Source organism: Camelus bactrianus, chromosome 16 (assembly GCF_048773025.1).
Source record: "Camelus bactrianus isolate YW-2024 breed Bactrian camel chromosome 16, ASM4877302v1, whole genome shotgun sequence".
In the NCBI taxonomy this organism is placed as follows: Eukaryota; Metazoa; Chordata; class Mammalia; order Artiodactyla; family Camelidae; genus Camelus; species Camelus bactrianus.
In genome coordinates this window covers 33,262,247-33,273,828 of record NC_133554.1, presented here as the reverse complement: position 1 = coordinate 33,273,828, position 11,582 = coordinate 33,262,247, and the positions used below count along the sequence as shown (strand labels likewise).

Below are 11,582 nucleotides of genomic sequence, written 5' to 3'. Positions count from 1 at the left end.
TCGAAAGACATCATCACCCTGGCTTTTGTGAGCGAGAACTCTGGGGCGCAAAAGGGGCTTCAGAATGCCCAGCAGCAAGGCAAGAAGAGGAAAAAAAAGAGGTTAGGATTGGAAGAAGGGGAATAGATATCCGTGTTGGTAAGAGCAGGAGGGGCCTGGAAGGGAGGGGTCTCATCTGCTAAGGAGTGGGTCAAGGAGAAACTGGGTGCGGAATCGCTTTCGGTTCATGTCAAAAGAACCCACTTTTGATAATCTGTTTATAGATTCAAATAATGGTGTGTGTAATCTAAAACCACGCCTTGTCCTAATCATTCTATTTGTGTTCAGATTGCCTTTTTTCCGCTTTCTTTTATTTAGTTAATGGAAGTGCTGGGGATTGAACCCAGGACCTTATGCCTGCAAAGCACGTACTCAACCACTGAGTTGTGCCCTCCCCTCCAGAGTACCTTTTAAGAAATTGTGTGGGGAGAGATGATTTCCTTGTTTTAAGAAAGTCCTTATCGTCCTGGGAATTTAAGTCACTTTTAAAATGTAACAGAACCACACTGACTTCTTAGGCTCTGACTGCAGCTTTGGTATTCCAGTTCCCATTTAACATTTTGCCATACCTGTTCCATTCTGGGGGAAAATGAATTGCTCCTCAGACTGACTGATGTCTGAAAATTCATCTGCTTTCTAACTCACAGCTTCCCTTACTGGGTGGGGCAAGAGGTGGGTGACAATTAAGTATTTTGACCAAAAAGATTTTCACTTCTGGTTCCTGATGGGTCACTGGAATAAATGTTTTGAGGAGGTGATAGTGTTAACGTGAAGCTCCAAGCAAAATCAGCTGCAATCACATTACAGAATTTCTAGCTCACGGGCAGAGTAGTAGTACTCTGAACCCACGTTTTCTGCCGCTCTGCAACCCTTGGGACGTGTGTCCTCAGTAACGGGGATGATCACACCGGGCTTAGTGTGGCCGCTTAGGTTTCATGCAGCGCCCCGCGGGACAGGATGTTTCTGCATACAGTCCCTTGTCCTGGCAAGTGTGTCTGCCTCTGTCTTGGTGCTTTCCCTTTCCTTTTTTCCAGATGATTGGTGATCAATCTAACCAGCTGCCGATATGAGAGCGGTGAGCATCTGCATCCACAGGATCCACCAGGGGGACCCACCGGATTCCCCGAAAGGGTTGGGAAGGATGACTAACGCATTCTTGAAGATGGAAAGGGTTGTCTCCAAATCCTGTTCTTTGCTACTCGCAGCTCAGTTAACTATTTGAGGAAGTTGGGAATCTCATTCCAAGAAAAAAAATGGGTTTTGACCATGGCGGTGTGTACTTCTGCTATCTATAGTTCTTGTCTATGGTTGCTTGGGGATCTGATTGCAGAGAAGGCACCTGTGGCTGCAGTCAATGGTTCTTTTTTAGAGCACAAGTTACAGACTGGCAGTCTGTGGGCTGACAATGACCTGCAGAACTACTCTGACTGCAGAGCAGAGCGCTGTTATTTGCATTTCGAATTTGGATGCTTTGGTTCGAATTTGGATGGTTCTGACTCTTCTGGTTACGGCAGGCACTTTTCTTCCAGGCCCTTGAAGGCATTTGAGTTTGTGTAGGAGTCAGTTCCCAGTTATTAATACTAACAGGGGCAGGGGAACAAGGATGTGGTAGCAAGTCTGTGGTTTTGAAATACATTGTGTAATTTTTTTGGTGTCAATTTACCTAATTAATCTTGGCTCTGGCTGATGTTAAGGATTAGCTTTATATTCCCTGAACCTTCAGTGTGAGTGTTTGGAGGGAAGCCAGAGGCCTACTTCCTGGCAAAGGCGGGTAAAACATTCACCCCAGGAAACCTTCAGTGGAGATCACTGGCAGCAGGTTGTGTTCTCCAGCAGCTTTCCACTCTGTGTCCCCTTCCTGGTGATGGTGTGTCCAGACAGGGCAAGATGGCTTCCAGTCCCCAGGAGCCCAGTTTGGCTTCATTATACAGTCTAGGAGCACCTGCAAATGTCACTTCCCCACCTCACGCTCCTCCCCCACTTCCTGGCTAACAGGTCTTTCTTTCTCCAACTCCATGGCAGTGCGAAGGGCCGCCCAACAGTATGGCCTTCGAGAGGGAGGGGAGAGTGATGACTGGACTCTCTACTGGACTGACTATTCGGTGTCGCTGGAACGGGTGATGGAAATGAAAAGTTACCAGGTATCTGGGTCAGAGCTGGTCCTCAATGGGGTCTCACTCATGACTGTCCCCCAGGGGGATCTCAGGGGTACTCCTGTGTGCCCCCTCGCTCACGATTTCCTGCTTCCTTTGCAGAAAATCAATCACTTTCCAGGGATGAGTGAAATCTGTCGCAAGGACTTGCTGGCCAGGAATATGGGCCGCATGTTAAAGATGTTCCCTAAAGATTTCCACTTTTTCCCCAGGACCTGGTGTCTTCCTGCTGAGTGAGTGCCCACCTGCGCTCCCTTCTCCACTCCCCACCCCCGGTTTACATTTCCCTCCTGCCCCTGATTCCCTGTTACTGCTTTCCCTTCCCATAGGATCTCCCATCTCTCTCTCTTCAGGAAGAGAAGGATAAAGGGAGTGTCCAAGGTTGAGAAAACACAAAGTTCTGCCTATAAAATTAGATGACATTTAGGGGCTGGGTACCTTGGAGCCTGTGCCTGCAGTTGGGGTGAGACTTGGTTCTGACCTTGAAAGCTGTTGACTTTGAACTTGCTCCAACCTTTTCACTGTGCAGTTTCTGAATTTGTAAGGCCCGCGAGCACTTCAGAGGGAGTGAAGTCATGGTTAGTGTCCAGGTTAAGAACAGGGAGGGACACCTGACCTCTGCCCCATAGCCAGTGCTGTGGGTGGCAGCCGGCCTTTCCCCAGCTCTGGTCTCACTCTGTCCATCTGGAAACTGGACGGCCATTCCTGGTACATAAAATACTCTGAACCACACCACCAAGAAACAAGAGAAATGTGAGAAGGTGTGAGCGGGGCCTGGTTACAGTCTGGTGTTTGAGACGAAGGGAGCAGGAGAGAAGCATTGCCATGCTTCAGAATTGTACTCATAACAGCAAGTTCATACTGTGTAGCACAGGGAACTATATTCAATATCTCGTAGTAACTTATGGTGAAAAAGAATATGAAAATGAATATATGTTCCTATATGACTGAAGCATTATATGCTGTACACCAGAAATTGACACAACATTGTAAATTGACTATACTTCAATAAAAATATTCTTTAAAAAATTACAAAATAAATACAGAAAAAAATTTTTAATTGAGCATCTACCATGGCCCTGAAAAAATGGCTGATATACTACTAAATGTTTTAAGTTTAAATAAAGGAAAATTAAAACATTTAAAAAAAGAAAAAGAATTGTACTCACGTGGCAAGGGCCCCCCGGGAATCTCACTCTCCCCTCCCCACCCAGTGCCTTCCCAAACCAAGAGCTCTGGGATTCCCAGCCTTTCTAGCTTGTCTGGAACAACTCTCAGGACTTAGTAGTATCTTAAAAGGAAGTGTGTTTGCCATCAGGTCAACAGGCACCTCCAGATTTCATGGTCACCAAGGAGCATTGCAGTTAAGCGACTTCTCCTGTGGTCACAAGGCTTCTTTGAGTTAAAATGCAAAACAAGAAGTAGAACCAGACTGAGATTTGTAATCCATTACTTTGGTTTCTTTCTTCCTTCTGAGTAGATTTTTTTGCCAAGTGTGTTCAAAGGTTGTATTTGCCATCTCACACTGTAGCTGGAGTGGAGGTGTTATAGAGGAAAGGCTGAGACCCAGAGCCGGGGAACAGGCTGATTGATTCAAGCCCATCATTTGCCGGGGCTTGAGTCAGATTCAGAACCCCACATCCCTATCCGCAAACTCAGAAGGTCAAACCGCTCGGATCACGGCTCCCTTGATGGGGTGTGTGACATGTACCAGCACCTGGGCTGCACCATGTCATATATGAGATAGGTGTCATTATCTTCATTGTGTAGATGATGGAATTGAGGCTTAGGGACTTCAGGTCCTTGCAAAGGGCTACACAGCTGGGGAGTGCTGTTGCCCGGGTTTAAATCCAGGCTTGAATTCCCTCCACTGCCCATCCTTTCTCCACCGCGTGTGCTCGACTGTCTCGCCTATTTCTGGGTGTCTGTCTATCAACTCCGTGGCTTATGTCACATTTTTAAAATAAAGAGCTAGCTTTCATGTTCACTGATCCCCAGCTAAAGGTGTGTCTCATTCCCTCCCTGCTCTGGTAGCTGGGGAGATTTGCAGAACTACAGCAGGTCAAGAAAAAATAAGACATACATCTGCAAGCCGGATTCGGGCTGCCAGGGGAGAGGCATATTCATCACCCGGACAGTGAAAGAAATCAAACCAGGGGAGGATATGATCTGTCAACTCTATATTTCAAAGGTACTGCCTCATGGTGATTATTTATTTATCATCCACAGCCCAACCTCAGGCTGTAGCTCCCCTGGACCGATTGTGAAATGAGAGAAGGGAGGGCTGGGTGAGGCCGCAGCCGAGTCCTGTCTCCTGCCTTGGACTTTGTCAGACCTGGCCCTCTGACCAAGGCTGTGATGAGTACCTGGGCTGGGGCACCCCTGCCCTTGCAGCCTTGTCAGGGGGCCTGGCCCTGCCAGGCTGGCTCCTTGCCTCTAACAGATGTCAGCTGGGAGAGCACCTTTGGTCTGTGGACGCCCTACCTTGCTTGGGAGAGGGGATGGCCCTTGAGAGACAATGGCAAACAGCTTTCCTCAATGGCCAGGGGTATAGCCCACTGCAGGGAGGGAACCCTCCAGAAGGTGCATGGGAGGGAGGCCTGGCCGGCACTGGGGTCAGGGTTGCAGCTGCAGGGAGAACTCTGGCAGAAGCGTGACAGTAGCACAGCCATGGGTGGTGACAGCATGACCTTCATCACAGGACATTTTTTTTTAAATTTAATTTATTTTTTGTGGGGGGAGGAATTAGGTCTATTTATTTTTAGAGGAGGGGCTGGGGATTGAGCCCAGGACCTTGTGCATGCTAAGTATGCGCTCTACCACTTGAGCTATACCCTCCCCTCATCACTGGACTTTTTCATGTGATTCTGTTTCGTTGCTAGGAGAGCTCTTGGAGGTGGTTACTCATGCCATTTGACAGATCAGGAAACTGAGTCCCAGTGTGGTTTAGTGACTTTCGCAAGGTCACATAGTGGGTCATGGAGCCCAAATCCCCTTGTCTCCCTCCCCGACCCTGGCCCAACCCACACTCTGTAACGCAGGCACTGTTGGAGCTGACTCCACCAAAACAAGACGGGGCGCTGATGATCTGCAAGTCTGCGTGTCTCCTCTGACACTGTGTGACTTTTCTCTCTTCCCAGCCCTTTATCATTGATGGGTTCAAGTTTGACCTACGGATTTATGTGCTCATGACATCCTGTGACCCTCTCAGGATTTTTGCGTACAATGAAGGCCTGGCCCGCTTCGCCACCACCTTTTACTCCCATCCCTGCACAGACAACCTGGTGAGCTGAGGGACACACCACCTCCCCCGCCTCCCCTCGCTGATAAAAAAAATATCCTAGATAAATCTACATTCTCAAGGCATGGTGGCGGTGCCTGTCATTTGCTGAATGCTCAGTACGTGCCAGGTTGTTCTTTCATTTAGCCCTTCCAAGAGTCCTCAGGAATAGGGATTATCATCTCCATTTTACAGAGAAGGAAATTAAAATCCAGACGATTACAAGGGACTTGTCCATGGCCACAGAACTAGGAAGAGGGGAGCATGGGACTGGTGGTCAGGTCTCTCTAACTGCAAAGCCACGATACTGTGATGCTTAAGGAAGGAAGGCGGTGGGCGAGCCCCCAGCTCTCCCTCCACCTCCCCCACCCCCCTTTAGGGCTCCTGAATTCTCAGGAGGAGGTGGAGTTTCTTATTCTCCAGGTGGTAGGATTCCCCTTCTTTCTTCTTCTAATTATTCCTTCTTTTGCCAGTCTAAGTAAGCCCCAAGACTTCACCTTTCTTTTCCGTCTCTTCAACCCTTGGGGGCTGGGGAGGGGCCCAGAGGGGAAGAGGGAGGCCTGCCCTTCCCCCTGACCCTGCCGACTTGTGTCTCTTTCCCCAGGACGATATCTGCATGCACCTGACTAATTATTCCATTAATAAGCACAGTTCCAATTTCCTTCAAGATGCTCACTCTGGCAGCAAGAGGTAAGGAAGTGGCTTCACTTCTCTTTTCTTTCCCTGCCAGTCTCAGAGCTGCTCTCTGAGATTCTCCTCAGACCCACCAGTGTTTCCATCTTGGGTCACATGGTCTCAGAAAAATTTTCTTTGCCTTTAAATCCAGAACAGACTCCTTATTCTCTGCTCTCTGGCCGTTAATCATTAAAAGAAGGCCCACATCATAAACCCTAGGAGGTTGGGAGGAGGAGAGATAAACACGAATTGTTTCCCCAGCAGGACGGACACACACACACACCAAAACATACTCTTTTTAAAATATTTTATTTTATTTTATTTTATTTTATTTTATTTTTATTGAGGGGGTGATTAGGTTTTTAAAAATTCATTTATCTTTCATGGAGGTACTAGAGATTGAACCCAGGCCCTCGTGCATGCTAAGCACACACTCTACCACTCAGTTATACTCTTCCCCCCCACCAATATATACTCTTATTACAGTCGGCCCTTCTGACATTTCCAGACCAGCAGATAATCATTGATTGCTGATCTGCCACCGGAGGAGGACCCACCAGTCAGTAGATCCTTGGCCTGTGGTTCCCTGGGGTGTTGCTCCAGCAGAGATTCTCAAATAATGTGTCACAGTGCCCTGGTGTGACATGACATGTGGGTGGCTGGCTGGACGTTTCCCTAGAAGAAGGGGGAAAAAATGAGAGGAATGCATGAGTCTCTTCCCAAGTGGATCTTACATTCCCTTTATCAGCTAATCCTGTCTCATTTGAGTCTTAAGGAAAAGGGGGACTGAAGAATGTGCAAGTGACCAGGCCAAAGCAGGAGGGCAAGGAGGGATTTATGGAGGCCTGTGTGTTGGGGCCCATGCTGGCGCTTTGTGTGCATTTTTTGTTTTTATTGAATTTTCACAACACTGTGGCAGAGACATCGGTAGGCAACTATGAGTTAGATGCCATCTCCATTTTCCAGACGAGGAGACCGGGCCTCTGAGAGGTTAGATAAGTTGCCAAGGTCACATACTGTGAATGTTAGAGCTGGCTGAGAAGGTAGGTCTGTCAGAGCCCAAGGCGCATGCTCTCTCTCCCGCATCAGACTTCAAAGGATGGATAAACAGGCAATCTGTTTGGCTTCAGAGCATCAGAGAAGCACATGAAATTTCACGACTCCCTCGGTGGCAGAGTTCCAAGAAGCAAATGGAAAATCACTAGGTTAAGCCTCCTGGGAGTGGACGTGTTGGGCTGGGAGGTGGTGATCGTGCCTTTTTGGAGGGCGCCGGCCACCCGTCTCAACCGCAGCTCACCCACCCCCTCTCCTCCCACCTGTGCTGCGGGCGCTGGCGAAGCCTCCTGCACTGCTGCACGTGGAGCATCCCTGCTCAGTGCTCATGAGGCCCGGCTTCCGGTCCCAGCTCTGACTCTCCCCAGCCCAGTAAGCTTGAGCAATTCCCTTCACCTCTCTCAGCCTCCAGTTCTTGGTCTGTAAGATAAGCGCAATGAGGTGCCCTGCCCTGACCACCTCACAGTGTCACTGAGACTCCAGTGATCTGTGGTTGCAGCGTGGACAGTGGTCACAGTTACTGTGATTTTTCCTTGGTCTAAGGGCATGTAATTTAAGGGCCTGCGTTTCCCTCCTCTTATGAGAACGGACATCCCACCAACAGGCTTTGGGCCCTCAGGCCGTGATGGGGGCATTATTCCGTGATGCCAGGACTGAGCTGAGCCTGGGGAGTATTGTTCTGCTGCCCTCATTCCCCCTCCCTCCTTCCTCTTTCTTCTCCTAGCCTCTCAGCCAGGCCTGGCCTCGCCATCCCTGCTCTGTGCTGCCTGCCTGAGCTCCAGGCCCGTCTCTCCTCAGCTCCACCTGGGCGTCTCCCGGTTGCTTCCAGCTCAGCCTTTCCCACTGTCATGTGTTCTCTCTCCTCACTTCCACCCCAAATGTCCCCCTCTCCGCCTTCTAACCTGCAGGAGGAGAGAGCTTGGTGTCATGTTGGATGGTTCCTTTTCCAGCAAGTCACTAAATCCTGAAGTCTCCTCCTTCAAATGTCCCTTCATCCCTTCCTTTCCTCCAGCCCCAGACCCTGCTTCAGCCTCAGACTGGACAGCGGCATCAGCCTCCTTGCTTTTCTCCCTTGCTCCAGGCATCTCTGCCTGACCTCTCTGTACCTCCATGTTCTCACCTCGAAAATGACACAGGAAAATGAATACTGGCTGGCTAGCCTCCCAGATATGCCATCAGGACCTATTGAGATGATATGTATGAATGGGCTTGAAAAACAATCATCCCCATCCAAGTGGGTGCTTTTATTATTGTGGATTCCGTATACTCAGTACTTCCACTCTCAGCTAACCAGTGTGGCTCCCAGAGCATCAAGTTCAAATTCCTCTGCTCAATATACTATGCTTTGACCAGACCCCATTTCCCACTATTATTGTTACTACACCAATAGTCAGCATTTTATTTGTTGAGCGCTTGCTATCTGCCAGGCACTGCTCTAAGAAATTTAAATACCTTAATCCATTTAATCCTTACAATGATGCTATAAAGTAGGCATGATTATTATCATCTTGATTTTGCATATTAGGAAACAGGTGGAAAAGGGTAAGTAACTTGCCCGAGGTCGCACATCTAGGAAGCGGTAGAGGTGAAATTAACTCCCGAGTCCGTGTCCTTAACCACTAGGCAACGCTGCCTGTGCCACTCACTCCATGGTGTTCTACCAGGACCCTCTTTTGTTCACATTTGACACCCAGGCCTGGCTCATTCCTGCCTCTCTGCGTTTGCTCAACTCCAACCAAAAACATGGGGGAACATCCTTGAAGGCCCTTCTGTCCCACTAAGCTTCTGTGTTGCCTTCTCTGACCTAGGTTCTGGTCCAGCTACATAACCACTGCAGTGTGGGTGAGATCCATCTTCTCTGTGGTCCTGTTTCCTCACCTATCAGATGAGAGGATTGGCTTCCACCTCTCAGGACAAGCCTGTGGAATCTGAGTCTAACCACCTGCAGCAACCTTTTCATCTCTGGAGTCCCACCACCCTTATGGTCACCATGAGCCGTAGCCCATAAGCGCTCTTTGTTTGATGCACCTGTTTGCCTTGTAGTCCTAATTGTACTTAAGTTGGTGCCCTGGACTTCTGGGTGCTTCCCATGTCACTGGGCAGAGTCCTTCTCTCCCTCCCTTTTGTTTTCACTTTTCCTCGTCTTCCTCTTCCCCATCTTTTGAGACAATCTGCTTCTCACACTGACTGCTCACCTACCCCCACATCCCCCCTCCCCACCTTGAGGCCAACTGCACTCCCAGTAAATCCCCACCAGGCTGCAAACTTAAGTAGGAGCAGAGAAGAAGACAGAAAAACTAGAAACCTGGCAAGCCTCTGGAGCAGAGACTGGGTTCTCATCGTTTTTCAGGGTACCTGGCACATAGCTGGTGTGTGAAATTGAAGTGGCTCACCACTGGGCATTATGAAATTATACAATAATGTGTATTCATTGTGATGTGCTTGAGTCATCAAGAAGTGGTTATGTGATGATTCATAATGTCTGTTTTAAGAAGGTAGAGGCATGTATAATCTATTTTGGGAAAATTTATTTCCCAGTTTGGCAAATTAAACACATTATTTTTTTTGCATTTAAATGGATTGGCTTCAAGCCATCTGGAAAATTCATTATGTGCAACACTCCTTTCCCTGACAGTGGTAGGTAGAAAAGGTTTGGCTCGTGATTGAGTGGCCTGTCTGTTTATGTGTCTTTCTGTGAATGCATCTTTGGTTGTTTCATATGTGTGCTGACTCCTCAAATGGTCTGTAGGACAGAGGTACTGGTTTCTTGGGATCCGCCAGTGCATGAATTTTACATGCACAGCAGGCCCTTAGCAAATGTGCATTGGCTCCATTGACTGGGATCCCGGGAGCTCTGAACCGCCTGGGTGAGCCATGATTCTGGTCTTCTCATTCTTCTCTTTGCTGTTCATTCCCCTGCATTGCCCATATTTCCTCCTCCAATATTTCCACTTGGGCTCTCGGTGCATGCGTGTGTGCATGGGAGCGGGTGGCTGTCTGTCCCTGCCATTGCCTCTTGGACCTGTCAGATTTGCCCTGTCTCTGTACTGCCCAGCCCAGAGCTGACTGGTGTGCATTCCTTCAGATGTTTCCTCACGAACCTCCCCACGTGGGGTAGATATCCTCCGATCGCTGTGACAGGGTGACCAGCCATCTTGGTTTGCCCGCGACTGAGGGGTTTCCTGGGATATGAGACTTCCAGTTCTAAACTCAGACTGTCTGGTTTGCCTGGGACATGTGGTAACTCTCTCTGGAAATGCCCTGAGGTTGCCTTTTCCCTACAGGCAGCCCTAAAACAAAATCACTGTGTCTTTAGCGTCCCCAGGATCCCCTCAGATGGCTGAGGTGGAAACCAGATATCCATGTTCTTAAAGGCTCCTTATGTGCTTCTGATGAACACCAAAGGCCGAGAAACCATTGCCACCAAAGCAAGATCATGATGTAGGATATTGTTTTTTAATTATTTAATTAATTATTTGGGGGGAGAGGTAATTTGGTTTGTTTATTTATTTTTAGAGGAGGTAGTGGGGATTGAACCCAGGACCTCCTGCATGCTAAGCGTGCGCTCTACCACTTGAGCTACACCTTCCCTCTGTTTTTCAGCTTTTGAATTCATCCATCCAGGAGACCCAATCCTTGCCCCAGCCCATGGGTGTTTTCTGGGTCACAGTGAAAGTGTATTCCCATGTCATGATAACTGTGCCCACTCCAGGCCTGTGGAGGCTTGAGGCATGTAGCCCTGTGGCTCCTGCAGGACCTTCCTGAGCTGACACAGCCCTGGGATCACCCTGGCTCCTGGGTGTTCCTCCCCACTGGCTTCAGAGCCTTATCTCCTCCAGAAGTTTCTGGTTTCCTGCATGCCATCGCCTTAGATGACCAGAGGTTGGCTGCCCCGCCTCATGGCTCATGGTTCCCTTCCAGGAAGCTCTCCACCTTCAACGCATACATGCAGAGCCATGGCTACAATGTGGAGCAGATATGGAGGGATATCGAGGACGTCATCGTCAAGACCATCATCTCAGCCCACCCCATCATCAAGCATAACTACCACACCTGCTTCCCCAGCCACACGCTCAACAGTGCCTGCTTTGAAATCCTGGGCTTCGACATTTTGTTGGATCACAAACTCAAGCCCTGGCTGCTGGAGGTAGGGAGATTGGGGCGAGGGGTGAAACTGGCCCCTGTCACTGCGGTCTCGGCTGGTCGGGGCCGTCCCTCCGCCCTGGCTCAGCTACGTTGGTAATCCACTTCAACAGCCATTGCCTGCCGTGGTGTTGCTGCCTGGGGCTTCTCCCTTCGCTGAAAAGTGGCCACCAGAGGGAGGTAGACGGCCGGGAATTCGAGAATTCCTGGCGCCTTCTGGAGGTCCACCCAGACTCGGA

General features: G+C 49.2%; 1 protein-coding gene across 5 annotated transcripts in view; it reads left to right on the top strand.

The window, feature by feature from the left end:
• Nucleotides 1–234: 234 nt before the first annotated feature.
• Nucleotides 235–11,582, top strand: part of TTLL6 (tubulin tyrosine ligase like 6) — a 34,273-nt gene continuing 22,925 nt past the window's right edge. For 2 of the 5 annotated variants that reach the window (XM_074342993.1, XM_074342992.1), the window contains exons 1-6: nucleotides 1,773–2,180; nucleotides 2,295–2,425; nucleotides 4,227–4,383; nucleotides 5,333–5,476; nucleotides 6,077–6,162; nucleotides 11,122–11,347. In XM_074342993.1, the coding sequence (XP_074199094.1) occupies nucleotides 2,055–2,180; nucleotides 2,295–2,425; nucleotides 4,227–4,383; nucleotides 5,333–5,476; nucleotides 6,077–6,162; nucleotides 11,122–11,347 (870 nt within the window). In that variant the 5' untranslated portion in view covers nucleotides 1,773–2,054. Of the gene's footprint in view, nucleotides 1,115–1,769; nucleotides 2,181–2,294; nucleotides 2,426–4,226; nucleotides 4,384–5,332; nucleotides 5,477–6,076; nucleotides 6,163–11,121; nucleotides 11,348–11,582 lie in introns of those variants that run through there. The other 3 variants (XM_074342990.1, XM_074342989.1, XM_074342991.1) reach the window with 3 other exon arrangements.